Here is a 15,907-nt window from a genome sequence, read left to right as displayed (position 1 = left end):
GGTCCTCACAATGCTATGTTCTACGACGTGGTTCGGAGGCAGTGTGACTGGCTCCTTTGTTCTGTCCCAGTTACAAAGGGTTAACATGAGCCACAGCAATTTCTTCCTGTTAAACCTTCATGCCGTCTTTGTCATGAAGGTCGGTCCTCACAATGCTATGTTCTACGACGTGTTTCGGAGGCAGTGTGACCGGCTCCTTTGTTCTGTGCAAAAGAAAAAAAAACCTTATTAAAATACAAAATATACTCCCTATCAGCGTTGGGTTTTTTTTACCTGTTTTGTGAACATCAATGCTTTTGAACTTTGGTTTTTTAGTGCAGTGTAGTTCAGCAATTACTTGTGTTAATAATGATTATTTTTCCATCGCCCTGAACATTGAGAAATGGAGGGAAGGAAACATTTTTTAGCTTTAAAGCATATTATAGTAGGTAACCTTTAGTGTCTTGTAAAGAATCTTATTCTCTCCCAAACATTTTATTGACACAATAAATTAGTATTAAGCCGTTCTCTCAAGGCCCTTTTCATCCCAGCGTTCCCTTTGGTTACTTATATCCCGTAAAACTCAGAAGATGAGAACCGATAGCTCAAAAGAAATGATATTCAACCGTTGGAGCTGTTACAGTACTTACTTGTAAGAAGTGTGAAACTGGCACCTGTGATAACCGCCTCCTTTGAGTAGTAGGAACATAGTCACATCACCTCTCAATATGTTGTTGGAGACAGTCATTTTCTCAAAGGACGAGTCCCAGCCAATTGTCCTCTTTCCCATAATGGATCCGTTGGCGGGAAAGTTTACGCCATGAAACATGGATTTGTGAGTAAATAAATTACCTTCAAGACTGTAAAAATTAAGAGAAATTTGAGATATCAATAATTAAAATGTAAAATTACCCTTGTATCTGTGCCACATACCGAGATTGCACTTTACCCTGTAGAAAAATGCGTTAACGCCTTTTATTTTTGAGATTTTGCCATTTCCGCTGCGTTGTTTTCCAAATTAAACCCGTTTTCCCACAGATGGCTTTTTTAAAATACAGTAGTCTGAATATTCTGTGGTCACTATGCCTTTTTTGTAGTTTTGTTCGCCTATAGCTAGACAGGAAGCGTTCTCAGGAGAATCACAACTAAGTTACACTTTCAAAAACGGCGTGGCCTGCTCCGTGTAAAAAATACTCTTCAGGATTTCTTTTAAAGAGTATTATCTTAATCCTATAATACACATCAATTTTATACCTAATGTGTCCACTGGTTGTAGCTACACTGGACTGAATTTAGCTTCAAGGTGAGTTGGAAGCTTCAGGACATGCAGATTGAATTAAATAAGCCATAACTGATAAATGAAGACAGGTTAATTAGTACAGCGACACATTACGACGGCATTTTCCTGTCTGTGGTTTGTGAGACATGCATCTGTTTCAGTAACTTTTTAAACTGGCGAAATAAAGCGCTCAAGTTCAGTTTAATATTAATCTTTTGCCTGGTAGAATTTCTGTCGGCGTGGTGTTATTACTGAGATGGGCTCGCCTACCGAGGGGCCAGCCTTTACTTATCACCAGGACGGGGGGAAGGGGGAATGTTTTTTTTGAGGGGGTTCTACCTTGTTAGAGGAATCGTCGCCAACAAAGTATAAAGGGGGAGCTATACAAAATTGACTGCAAATTAACCGCCAATGACGGGGTAGAGGGAGGGGGAGGGGGGGTCATAAGTGGGATCATAGGAATATTACGGAAATCAACCAAAACATTTCAACCCCATCACCCCTCCTCCCCTTAGTCGATAAATAATGAGCAGTACCGAAGATAAATTTTTGTTCCCTTAACAATTGTGAATCCTACTTGAGAACAGGCTGGAACACTTAGAATAACTGAAGTTCACCTGCGAGATTATTGTTTCACTTGATTTTCGTCCGCAGGTCAAGTAAAAATTTGCATTTCTCTCAACGTGTGGATTCCTAGTTGGTTGGTAGCAGTGCCCAGCTAGTATCTGGGGGAGATACAAGTTTGAACCCTGTCGAAGTCTAACTTTATGAAGCCAGGAGTGATGGTTCCTGTCAAGCTTCTTTTCTGCAATTGCTAAAATTACAGCTCACTGTTGAGAATTATTGCTCTACTCGATTTTAGTGTAAGGTCGTAACGTTTGAAGAGCATGTTTTGGGTGTGGCATAGCAATTTGCGTTCGGACGATTTTATCTTATTCTTTGTTACCGGGGTAGATTCGACTCTCTTTGCTTAGTTTCAAGAATTCACTAACCTGCTTTGAAAGAGACATGTTGTGGATAAGCCGCTTGATTTTCAAAACTGGATTACGAGCCTGTTGTAGTTCACTCCGTCGCCGACCAAGCTAAACTGATTGGAGCGTTAGGGTGGATTGATGTTAATAGCTAAGTTAGAACAAACAAACGGTTATTGATGATTATGGTAAGACGTGAAACATCATGTGATATTTGACAATTGGTTCATGCTTAGTGCGCGTGTATTTGTAACTTTAACTTTAAGTAAAATTTATAAGATGTTTCAATCATGTAACATAATAGTAATCACTTGATTCCTTCTGTTAGATTTGAGACTGTACATAGCAACTTGTTGGTTAGTAGTCCGTGTCGTCACACGAAGGTGCACTAATGAATGATTGTAATCAAATTTAATTTCCTCTTTTGATTAAAATACCAGTTGGAGTCAAGGTCAAAAACAAAAAAGAAAAAAAAGAAAGAGGCGGAGGGACCCTCGAGGGCGGTACACGGATACAAACGATTATATAATTAGATGAACTGAGTTGACAACTTAATTGGCTGACGAAGGACTAACGCTCGAAACGTCAACTTTAGAAAGAATTTAGCTCTGTAAAGTAGGCCTGAACGATGAACATGTAATGAATATTATAGCTTGACATGACCGATCAATTTGAATTTCTCTAGTGCCAGAGCTATCGTTAAAGTTTTACAATGCGTAGTTTTGATAATTTGGGTTAAAGAATAACAGAACTGATAAAAATTGCGTCTAAACAGTGTGCAAAAGGACAACGTAATCATTCTTTTCACTAATTTTAGTAATCTATTCAACCTCCTTGGTTGATTATACGGAATTACCTCATCCAATTTATAGCGGAGCTCCAGCGTAGCCCCATAATTATACGAAATAGTAGTAACCCATCAAGCCGAAAAAATTTGGTTGTACGACCGTACGACCGTACAAGGTGCTACTTTTAGCATACGCGACCAACTGTACCACGGGCACTATCTTAGCCATTACGTAATGGAAGAGCGAGGGAGAAGGTAATGGCGCGATTGAAGCGAGTCCAGAAAATCGCGCAAGAAAGTTAGAAAGGACGCCAAAATAGGCAGAATACGGCGAAAGGAACGCGAACAATAAAGGGCATAAGTAAAAAGGCGAGAATCTAGCGAAGAGCAACGCGTGAAGGAAATACAAAGTCACTCCTCAAAACAGGCTGAAAGAGGTCATCAACAAAGAGAAGCGAACTACAAAGGGACCGCGAAAGAAGAGGGGGTAAGTCGTGTCTTATCTGGGTTTTCTCTTACGCTAAGACCCAGAACAAATTCAAACTTTTACCAATCGTCGTTTGATAGCTTCAGTTTTTAATAGCCCTTTTTACAGTTCCCGGCGCCATATTGGATTAGTAGCCGCGCAAACACGATAGCGAGGCTGCCGGTGACCTGCGTATTACAAAAACAGTAAATACAGCTGATCGGAGAAGTCTTTCGCGGTTCAATCGCTTAAGATTAAAACGTTAGAAGATATCCAGAAGTTAAAAGTGAAGGATTTAAGGGAAATTTTGCGTTCTTATTCGGAAGCGACGGGCGGAATAAAAGCAGATTTGGTTTTTAAAAGTCTACGCGATACTCATGCGACACGTGCCACGACCGGGTGAGTATCAGCAGCAAAGTAGCGATAATACTGCTCAGGATTACCAGAATACAACGGAATATAGTGGTGACTTCAAGTACGATGAAACTTTAAGACGAATCTCTGCTCTCGGATGGTCCACTGATTTACGTCAGCTTCCCGAACTAAATTTTATTCAGCTTTACGATTACCTGGTTGTGTCAACGCGCAAGTACCGCCACATTGTGTTCAAGGGAACAAATTATAAGAAATTAAAATCTTACCAATTTTTCTTAGAAGAAAACGTTAAAAGGCTTGAAAGCAAAACCCATAAGGACAAGACGTACGTAAAAGCCAGTGTTTTGCCATCGATGAAAAAGACGCCTTATCGAGTGGTCGTGGAGTTCAGATCTCAGTGTGACGTATCACGTGCAGCTTGTACCTGTCCTGCTGGGCTTGGCTCACAGGGTAAGAGGAAGTGCAATCATATTGGAGGTGTGCTGTTTGCCATGGAAGACTTTACAAAACGGGGTCTACAAAAACATTCTGAAGCACTATCGTGCACATTGCGTCTTTCGGTATGGGTGGTTCCACGCAATCAGAGCGTTGCAGCCAAGCCCCTTGATCAAATCTTTATAAGAAAAATAAGATTTGGAAAGAAGAACATCCGCCTTAAGCCAAAAATTATAAAGTTCGACCCAAGACCACCACAACAGCACAACAGAGATGAAGGAAGGTTCAAAAATTTAAGCGAGAGCCTTCAAAATTGTCTGCCTTCCTGCTCATTTTTTCTTTTTCATGACATCAAATCGAACTGTTCTGAGGTGCCCACCCTTCAAGAGACTGAAGATAAACAGGAAAGTGTTGCCTTCACCGACAGCTACGACATAGCTACTAATCGTTTTAAAAATATGATCGATGAGCATGTTTCCAGTCTAACTATTACTCTGGTGGAGATCCAGGAAGCTGAAAGATTGACTAGGGGGCAAGCCAAGAACAACCTATGGTTTGAAAAAAGGAAAACTGTATTGACAGCATCAAATTTTGGAAATCCTACCAAAACAAGAGTGGAACCTTCAAATAAATTGAAAGCAATACTCTACAGTAACTTTACAACTGAAGCTGTGCAGTATGGAATTGAAAGCGAACAGAAAGCTGTCAATTTATTTATAAGGGAAATGAGAAAGGTTGGTATTGCAGTAAGTGTGGAGGAAACTGGATTGTCACTGTCTAAAGACAAACCATACCTTGGAGCGAGCTTAGACAGAGTAATAACTATGATTGACACTGATAATAAATGGGGGATGGAAATAAAATCTCCTTTCAGCAAAGCTGGCATGACTGTTGATGAAGCTTGCAAAGAAAATAATTTTTGTGTGGAGAAACTGGCTGATGGGTCTGTACAACTTAAAAGGAACCACAATCACTTTTTTCAAGTTCAAGGTCAGCTATACTGTTCCATTATACCCCTTGAAGGAAAAATTTTTGTGGTGTACTTTGGAGAAAACATGCCATTGTTTTTTGAAAAAATCCACTTTCAAAACAGCAAATGGTATGATGAATTGTTGCCAAAGATTGATTATTTTTATCGAAGGGCTTTTTTCCCTGAGATGTTAACTGAACGAGTTAAAAGAGGGAAAGTCCTTTACCCACATGGTGGTTGGCTTCCATACGGACACTATTCATGCTCAAGAAATGGTTTAAAGTTAAAACTTCAGAGGTCAACATAAGGTGAACAATAAATAAATCAAGGGAACAATTCAAAACCATTCTTGTCTACTAACATGCACTGTGTAAAAATACATGTACAATTTCATTTTTAAATGAAATACAGTGGGAATTTTTGGTTCCATGATAGCTTACCATATTGAATCCCAATAGTTATTAATATGCATTGACACGCAAGTGCTATTATTTGGAATACAAAATTAATGGAACCCAAGAGGCTGATTACGGGAAGCAGGCTTAGACTGATAGCTGGGCTTCTGCCGCCTTTCTAAAATGCAAAAAATGTAAACATTTCTGCCTAATAATAAATAAACAGCAAAAACTAGAATCAAAGATTGGCCGGTGGTAGTAAAGGGGGTAAAAAGTTTGTCAGAAGGCCACAGACAGTTGAAATTTGTGTTGCATAGGGGCTCAACGTATTAGGTAAGGTATCATCTAAAATGTGGTAGGTCTTAATGCGACCAATTGTACGCTCCACGTGAATGCGCACTGAAGCAATGCTCATAGTCTCTTCAGTTTCAGCTGCCGTCATTTGATCACGGCCAGCCAAAACTGGTGGCATTTTTACTGTAACGCCAGCAGGTACAATTGCAGAAATGTCAAATCCGCGATCAACCATGACATTATCACCCACTTGCAACAAATCTAATACACCACTGTCTCTTGTTATTTGCTTGTCAGACACACGCCCACCCCAGAGATCTGACAAAAAAGTGACCTGTCCATTTGGGGTTACCCAAACTAGCAACTTCCAAGTATTATGGTGTTTATAATCTGACCATGTCTCTGACTGGGCCAGCATAGCAGATGGTCGCTGAATGAATAGTTCAGTGCAGTCTAAAATTATCCTGGTTGTGGCATACTGGGCAAACTCCTTAGGCATGTTTTTGCGAACAAGCTCCTGTGTGGGAAATGGAAACAGGTCCTTGAGCTCATGATAGAGCAAATTTATCTAGGTGATGTAGATCCTGGAAACCAGGCTGGCACTGATGCCAAATCTGTCGGCAAGGTCTTGTACAAATAGACCAGCCTTCAGTCTCATCAGCACCAGTAGGAACTCATCCAGAAAAGTAAGCTTCCTTGATGGCCCAGGTTTACCCTTGTTATCATCAAGTTGATAAGGCTGGCTTTCCTTTACTAGATTTTCACCCTTCCAGTACTGCATTTTGGAAAGCTTTGGCTCAATGTATTTGTAGAAGCTTATTAATGCCTCATAACTTGGGAATCCGGTGTAAAATAAAATAGCAGCATTGCCATCTTCAATTTTGTCAATGGAAAATTGACGTTCTAATAACACAGCATTTTCCTTTTCTGCTTCACTGAGCTTTTCCTGGCAGTCAGCTAGCTGAGTTTCAAGTAATTAAATTCTCCTTTGCAGTTCAAAGACACAATCAGGCTCTGTTTGAGGGGACTCACACTCCACTTCAGCAGCATTTTCATCATACTCTGAAAATGAATGAGCAGCATCAGTTGACGCATCCGCAGGATCCAAACTGCAATGCTGATGCTGCTACTCCAACAATTGACTCATCCTCATAAAGTTTACAATCGTCGAATAAAACAATCAAAATCTTTGATTTGGGAAAAATTAAACGAATCCTTGTTTCTAAAGACCAAAATATCTTTGAATTTTAAGTTTTTCATAGCTCAAATCATGAACGCACACAACAAAAGTTCGACAATATCACAAACCTGTCTTCAAATTCCAGCGACCAGAAAGCTTTTTCGAGATATCTTCTGCCCGAAAATGCTCATGACAGAGGACAGTGGAGGTGGAAACAACAAAGCCGTCCTGTCCGTGTCGCCGCTTGATAAGTGAACACCACCGATTCCTTTGCTGAGCGTCCTTGGGAAACTCGAAGAAATGATAACTTGTACGAGTACCGTTCACATTATAGGCGCTATTATTGCAGTCAAAGGCTGCACAATACTTTCCTCTTCTCTTTCGAGGGGCGGAGGATGTTTCCCCGACGCTTAAGCTTTCATTCATTTCACCAAAGACTCGACAAACCAACGAAACGCTTGAAAACACCACCAAACTCTTATGCGACGCCCAAATCGGGTCACAGGCAGCCTCGCTATCGTGTTTGCGCGGTTACTAATCCAATATGGCGCCAGGAACTGTAAAAAGGACTATTGAACACGAACTAGTTTGGCCTTTGACATTACCGGAAAAAGTTCTTAGAAGAACACTGACATGTTAAAGCTAGACTGTATGTCTCAATATGATGTTAGAGACGGTCATTTTCTCAAAGAACGAGTCCCAAAAATCGTCTTCTTTTTTATCCAGTATGGGTCCGTTAGCGTATCCAGTATGGGTCCTAAGACTGTAGAGTTAAGAGAAATTTGAGATGTCAATTAAAAAAAATGTAGAATTACCCTTGTATCTACGTCACATACCTAGAGTGCAATGTGCCCTGTGGAATAATACGTATACTAGAATAAAAAGTATGTTTTCAATACCACACTAAATATCACTTTTATACCTAATGTGTCCACTGGTTGTAGCTACTTCTCCATCTTCAAATGTAAATGTCCTTTCATATGACATCCAGCAGGAAATGCTTGCTTGAAATAGACGGGCATTTCGGCAGGGTCTTTGGTGAAGCATCTGTTTCTGCATTTGCACGCTGACGACAGTATGTCAAAGGAAAATTGAAGGGATCCCCCTTGTTGATCTAAAAAGTCAACCTCTGTATTCCTCTAAAATAAGATGATAAGAGTGTTGGAAATTAGTTTCAGAAACGACTCATGTATTATTAGAAATACATGAAAATTAGGGGGGACCAAATATTTTATGCTCGTGATAATTCAAACTTAATTCATTTACTGCATTCTTGCCCTTTTATGTTAAGTTGTGAGAAATTAAAGTATTGCAAATGAATTAAGCTGTGACTGAGCTTTTACAAGATAATTTGCATTAAGGTCTTGATATTAGCAGGTAAGTCAAGAATTTAAAGAAAGCGACAAAACTTTTATGTCTGAAATACATGTTTCGACAGAAACTTCTGTCATCTTCAGTTAATTTATGTACAAAGCGTTGGAAGTTGAATTGTATAATAAGTAGAAAATTGCTAATTATGATAAATAGTGACAACAACAAAAGCGGTAAAGCATGAAAGTGTGAGAATGAAAAGGATAGTTTTAGATTTACATGGTGTAATTGTTAATTCAAGAATGATTATTCTCTTTGAATATGAATAGCCTCTTTTATCTTGAGGTGAAAACCGGTAGAGGCTTGATCTAAAACATGGAAGTTATCTGCTGAACACAAAGCGCTACAATGTGCAGAATCTTTCAGATGCTTGAAAGTATGAGAGGCCCCGTCGCTGAATAAGTGCTCTCTAACACTTGTGGAAAATTGCCGGCAAGTTTCACGGACGTAACAGGTATTACAGCCAGCACATACAAACTTATAAACCACACGTGAACGGAGCCCGTCAGCGACAGGGTCTCTCACACCAAGCAAGTTGCCAATTTTGAAGGAAGAGAAAACCAGCTTAATATCCAAGTCATTGCAATAGCGCTTAATAAAATGGCGGATCTTTTTTTGAGTGAAAGCAGAAAAATGGCCTGTGTAGGGTAGCTTAAAAAAAACGTAGATGAAGTGGTGGGAAGGGAACCCCGGGGATGATGATTGCATTGGTTCCCAGGGATGTATCGGTTTATATTCTTCTCGATTAAATGTGCAGGGAAAAGATTCTTAAGAAACGAGCCATAACTGACACATGAAGACAGGTTAATCAGTACAGCGACACATTACGACGGCATTTTTCTGTGTGTGGTTTGTAGGGCATGCACCTGTTTCAATGACTTTTCAAACTGGTGAGTTAAAGCGATCAAGTTCAGTCTATCATTTATTTTTCCTTGGTAGGATTTTTTTCGGCGTGGTTTCATTATTGGGATGGGTTCGTTAACTAAGGGGCCAGTCTTTACTTATCATCAGGACGGGGGAGAGGGGGAGGATTTTGTTATAGGGCATTAAATGGTTTTAAGGGGGAACCGAGGGGGATCAGTCGTCACTAACAAAGTATAAAAGGGTAAAATTGTTAACATCGTCAGCTCAATAACCAATGAGAGGCTAATACGTAGTAGCAGTAGGGAGTTCCCCAGTAGATTTCTCAGAAACCGAAAGAGCTCAAATATGCTGAAGTCATTTACATTTGGATAGCGACACTTGTACGTTCAACTCCTTTTTGAATATTCGTTAGACATGATAATACCATGTATTAGCAAACTACTGAATGCAATAAATGCGACTCATCAAGGGAGAGAATCGAAGCATGAAGTATTCTTCGTAACAGCCATAAGCGGATCGATCAAGTCGAATTGGAAGGCAGGACTTCCTATTCTGTTCATCGTGGCTACTTGTTTTGTTGTGGCATATGAACTTATATCACTGCATAAACAATCTCTCCAAAATAACGGTGAGTGTAGGAAACTATGTTTTTTCTATCGCTGGGTAAAAGGATTGAATACAGCAATCACAGGAAAATTGTTCTGATGTAGAATAAATCTCAGAAAATGTAACTGTTGGCGTGAGAGTTGCTCAACATTCTTACAGAAATTAACTAGCTCATTCACCAATACTTAATTGTTAAAGATACGAACAGAACAGCGATGGATATCAGGAGTTTAAGCTTATTTTCGATTGTGAACTTGAGAACAAGAAAATACTTCGATAAGCAATTTGCACGTACTGATGTAAAGCTGTTGTCTCTCGGTTCGATCTGCTGAATAATTAATGTAGGGTCTTCAGAAAATTCGCTGAGATAATAAAGAAAATTTCATCAGCCGTGGAGAATTTTAAAGCTCTGTATAAAAATATTGATCCATCTCGTCTCTCCTTAGCATATGCACCAACACTAGCGACAAGTTTTAACTGCAGTCAGAAGCCATTTTGTGATGGAAACGCCACTTGCAAATGAATGCCAGCCCAAGACCCATACTTGTAGCAAGAACGCAATTTGCTCTAATTCCATGGGCTCACACAATTGCAGCTGCTTAGAGGGGTTCCTTGGAAACGAATCGTTGTGCGAAGACATTGATGAGTGCCAAACAAGTGCAAATAACAGCAGCCTTGGTGCTGTCTGAAAAAATACCCTCGGTTCTTACAGTTGCACATATCTGTTCGTAGGATACGGAGGGGATGGGTTTTCATGTCTCAACGTGGAAGAATGTTCCTCTGGAATCATCAGCTGTAGTGATAACCAAGTTTGCCAAAACAGCATTGGTTCTTTTCATTGTCCCTGTCTTGAAGGATTCTAAAAAAATGGAACATTATGTCAAGATGTAGATGAGTGTAACTCATACATCCATAATTGCAGTGTTTCTGCACAATGCAGAAACACTGTTTGTTCCTATAACTGTTCATGTAGATCAGGCCTCCTGGGTAATGGACACTTGTGTCACGACGTTGATGAGTGTGGGGATGAGACTCACAAGTGTGATGCAAACGCACAATGCACTAACACTCTGGGATCTTACGAATGCACCTGCAATTCTGGATTCTCAGCTAATGGTCAAGTTTGTCAGGATGTTGACGAATGTCTGAACGGTTTTGGGGACTGTAGTTCCATTGCAACTTGCAACAACAAGGAAGGTTCATATACATGTTCGTGCAATGAAGGTTTTCATGGAAAGGAGGACCGTTTATGCTTTGACAATGATGAGTGTAGCGCTGGAACTCATCTATGCAGCGATCATGCCGAACGCCTAAACAATCAAGGGTTATACAGCTGCTTCTGTAAAAGAGGGTATTTCGGATATGGACGGCATTGCAACGGTAAGAACAAAATCCACAATTTCATCTCATGGTCCCAAAAGTCCCACCCGAACACCCCTTTATTTCGTGTTAGAGTAATAATTTTTCAAGCTACCCTTTTCGACACTTCCCTTTAACATTATTTCATCAGGAGGTGAATATTTCACTATAATGCATGTAATTAGCCAGTAATTATCAGATTTTACCTCAGAGATGATCAGTGTTCAAAACGAAACTGGCGGGTGCGTGACTCTTTCACATGTCAGTAACAAGATCCAAAGCAAAAAAAGGTACAGTAACAAGATCAAAAGCGTTTGCCTTTCATGGCTCCAGGGTCTGCCATCTATCAAAGTATGGAATAATGTTTCAGCACACTCTAGATTTGCACGTAATCCGGGAGCTTGCTTTATGTCAGGAGTTTACCAATGTTTGTACTTTTACTATAAACGACTTACCTCAATACTTTTTAGACATCGATGAGTGCAGAGACGGAAAATCAAGATGCAGCTAGAACGGACGTTGCATAAATACTCAGGGCTCTTTCAGTTGTCAGTGTGCTGATGGATTATGGGAACGGAAAGTACTGCTGCGATAAGGACGAATGCGGAAGTGAGCCCTGTGATACAAACGCAGTTTGCAGCAACACTGAGGAATCTTACCTGTGCTAGTGCAAAGTTGGTTTCTATGGTAACGGTATCTCGTGCTTTGATCAAGATGAGTGTTCATGGGCAGGGTACCTATGTCATCAGACAGCTTCGTGTGCAAATATTTCTCGATCATATGAGTGCTCGTGCAATAGCGGATATCAGGGAGATGGCAGACATTGTAAAGGTAAGTAAGCTATATTAAGAGTTTGCTCACCTAGTATGTATAATGATCACCCCCTTACTTTTCGGGTTTTTAAACAAGTGTAATGTCCAATAGCTTGTATCCTCACATATCACTGAAAGATAGGAGCAACGCACGGCTACCAAAACTGTTAGTCTGATTTGCTCTGTTTCCTAACTTTGTCTTCTTTTATCCCACAGCTTCTTCAGCTGAAAGGCCTGTGTCGTTGATTGAAATGTTTCTCCAGATTATGCTTCGATAGATTGAATTGAGAAAGCTGCATGTGGTCAGAATTTCTACTTTTTAATATCAACATCATTTGTGACGTTATAATCACGGAGGGAGTAGGGATACTCCATCGCCCTTCCCCTCCAAAGTCCAAATCTCCACTCATTTACATGCTTCGTTCCAACTCCAAACTAAGTTTGAAAAGAATAACCATTTGTATTACGGCGATATAATGCGGGTGGTGGATTTGCATCCTGTGAATGTGGCAAAATCTACATTAGTGAAACGGGAAGACCTACGCAAGAGAGTATGGAAGAACAAGAGAAGATACACCCGAAGAGTCAAAGAAGGTATCCACATTAGACTTCACCCTGATAACATCAATAAGAAAAACGGAATCGAAATTCCTAGAGCGTGGATACCAACGATCAAGAAACACAACGGGAGATCAGTACGACAGCAAACTGCCGAGGGAACAAATTGGAGTCTGACCTCTCGGGAAACCAATACTCACCAGAACAATAAGGATCGTTATACTCCTCTACCGACGTTGCACGACCGTACCTCTAGAAACTTACCCCTCTATTCTTATTAAAGTTAGTGGCACATGAAACACCAAACGCTCAGTCGGTCATTTCAATTGAGTTCACCTGCATAAATAATTTAATGTAAATATTTCAATATATTATTGTGAAAATCTTCAAATGATATGGTTTTGGACAAGAGATGCGTCGGTATACTAACAAGAACATATTGTTTTTGATTTGCAAAGTGTATTGCTGTATTCCCCAACCGAGGTTTCTTGGGAGGAGAAATAAAAATGTAGCAAAAAGGGAAGATGTATATTTGTATGCATTTTATCTCAACCATTCTCCCTCACAAAAGGGAAGAACATTCTACACATTAAAGAATGACGACAGATAGAGTAAAAATATAGCACGATACTATAATGATTACATTAGTTTAATTTATATTGTATTAGCACAGACAATCAATCTTTTCAATCTCCGCTACGAAATGTTGTTCAAGTGTAGATTTCAAAAGACACAAAGAATTGCGAAGCATTTCATTAACTTTTAAGCCTCAATACAAAATGCAGTGTAAAACATATGGTGTGGTTACTATAACTCGCTTTCAATCTAAACTATTCCTGCCCTGTAACTGCAGATTCCTAACTAATTGTTTAAAACCATTGAGTGTACATGTCACATAAACGAATAACAGATTCAGGTATTTACTCTAACTACCCCATTGAGTCTCTGGTTCCTGCCAGTCACAATATTACAAAATTCAAGAAAAACCTGCCGCAATTCCGTCATTTGCATACGTCTGCGTGGGTGTCTTTTTTTTTTTTTTTTTTTTTTTTTTTTTTTTTTCAGATAATGATCATGAGTGTTCCAGAAGGAGAGGCATAGACTTGACACTTACTTGCAATCATTTAGAACTTTATTAGACGCTGAATGGAAACCATTTTCAAGCAAACATTGGCAAAGTCTTTCAAACTGACAATAACTTATCACATTTAAAGCTTAAAAGATACATTGATTGCATGCTTATCTGCAAAGATGATGTGGCATGACGCTTCGCTGGTTGAAGTAGCCTTTCACAACTCCCCTTTTTGCTTAACAAATAGAGAAGCCTTGACTGTGCTCTGTTCTGTTATAAAGCACGCAGGAAGCGGCTAGAGCACGAAAGAAGTGTAGGGAGAAACACGAGACGTAACAGAACAGAGCACAGTCAAGGCCGTCTCTATTTGTTTTATAATAAATAATCCATTAAATTCCCCAAGCATTACTTTCAATTTTCAAAACAAACTTTATTTCCAAAGCGAAGAACAGTGTCGTCAGCATGCTCTATACTCTCATAAAGCACGCTACGATAAGCCAATCAGAATCCTTGTTAGAATGGTTCAAATAATCTGATTGGCTGTACAAGACTAAAGCTGTCAAAAGTGTCAAACCATCAAAGTTAAAAAACCATCAAAGTTCAATAATGGTAATAGGACCGAGTGGAGTCCAATATTCCAAGTGGAGTCCAAACTAGACATCTGTTATACATTTCGTTCACAAAACATCAGTTAACTCGTCGAAATGCGAGACAACAGCGCGCGCCCATGACGCGTTCTGTCCATTTACATGTGTCCACGTACACGTGTTCACTTTCCCTTTAACTGTCCCATTAACTCTCCTATTACACTGTCCAATTACAAGCATGACACGTACACTTTCCTATTAGTGTTCAAATCGGGCTGGTTATAACCAAACGCGTTCGAGAATTTTGTTGTAGTTTTGATTTATTTGTTACATAAAACCGAGACGCTCGCACGAAGTCATGTTTAATGCCGAATTTCATTTCTTATTTTTGTATTCAAAATAGGAGCCGTTAAGTACCGCTCGCATGCTAAAATTATCTTGTTGTTTAATGCTTTCTAAAAGTAAAGATTAAAAACTGCAGCCCCTTAAAGGCCGGTGCACAGACATAACTGATAACATAATCAGCTTGGATTAATCGCAGATCCACCTAAAAAAGGGGTAAATGACATAAAAGTCGACGGACCCATTAAACGATACTAGGCAAGGTCGCAGTCAAAAGGTATTACTATAAAGAGGGAATTTTCGTTGACATTCAGAGAACAAACGATTAAGAAGAATTCCAGAGAAGGAGAGACAATAAAATATTACTTATTGCCCCACAGAGTTTAGGCGGAACTATTCAGATCATGTAAGACAAGTAACTCTTTCTCTCTTTAAGTCTTTAAAACTATTTCATAAGTTAGGGCTCAATAAATAATTTGATTGAAGGCTTATCTACCTGCATATGGATTGGCTCGTCGTCTCCTTAGAGCGGCCTTTCATAATAAAGATGTTAAAATTTTGGGAGATTGCATATGCCGAGCCCTCGTTAGCCCCTCAGCGGTGGCGTGGGTTGGCGTAACAGGGAGCTGCTTGACAGAATCAGAGTTTGAGGTTAAGACATGTCTTGATAAAAGTTATTTTAGGTGATTTTCGTGGTCGGCTGTGGAGCAAGAGTGTGATCCAGCACTTACAAACAACCCTTCTTCTCCTAAAATCCGACCACACCCCCCCCCGCCCCCCCTTATTTCCCCTCATAGGAAGTTATCCTAATCTAGGGTATTTCAATAAATATGCAAAGGAAAAATGCTAATTGAGTTACAAGTCTTAATTCGTTTTTAGAAATTTTGTTTGCATTTTTTTTCACTTCCTAACCGTTGCTTTCTTTGCGTAAACGATCGGAATGTAAAAAAAGGAAATAGAGGCTACTAGTTGGCTTCCGCAGTATCTTTTGTATTTTGGGTATTCGCGGGTATCTGACTCTATCCATTCGCTTTACACTTGCATTATGGTGGTAAGAACTAATTGCGAAAAGTATGGGATTCATGATGTATTCTGAACTATTCTACCACGAATCGAAAGGAGAGATGTAAATCAGTTACTGTTTTCAGAGATTTCAGTTAATGATATGTTTATTTTTTGTGCTAGAGTCATAATTTCTCAAAAGT

General features: G+C 39.6%; 2 protein-coding genes and 1 pseudogene across 3 annotated transcripts; 1 reads left to right on the top strand and 2 right to left on the bottom strand.

Moving 5' to 3' along the window:
* Positions 1-70: 70 nt before the first annotated feature.
* Positions 71-8,168, bottom strand: LOC113672103 (GFP-like fluorescent chromoprotein amFP486; annotated as a pseudogene). Its single transcript, XR_016183284.1, has 3 exons — positions 8,054-8,168; positions 630-839; positions 71-203 (listed from the first exon to the last, which is right to left on the bottom strand). The product of XR_016183284.1 is annotated as a GFP-like fluorescent chromoprotein amFP486 (transcript).
* On the top strand, positions 4,146-5,711 carry LOC149049724 (uncharacterized). Its single transcript, XM_089195084.1, has one exon. It carries the CDS (start codon positions 4,211-4,213, stop codon positions 5,567-5,569), a length of 1,359 nt encoding a protein of 452 aa, XP_089051210.1. The 5' UTR covers positions 4,146-4,210; the 3' UTR covers positions 5,570-5,711.
* LOC149049723 (uncharacterized) lies at positions 5,677-6,450 on the bottom strand. Its single transcript, XM_089195085.1, has one exon. The coding sequence runs from the start codon at positions 6,448-6,450 to the stop codon at positions 5,896-5,898; it is 555 nt and encodes a 184-aa protein (XP_089051211.1). The 3' UTR covers positions 5,677-5,895.
* Positions 8,169-15,907: the final 7,739 nt, after the last annotated feature.

This window comes from Pocillopora damicornis, chromosome 2, assembly GCF_964200805.1.
Source record: "Pocillopora damicornis chromosome 2, jaPocDami1.2, whole genome shotgun sequence".
NCBI lineage: Eukaryota > Metazoa > Cnidaria > Anthozoa > Scleractinia > Pocilloporidae > Pocillopora > Pocillopora damicornis.
The sequence above is the reverse complement of the archived record's forward strand: the minus strand, read 5'-3'. Positions and strand labels throughout refer to the sequence as shown.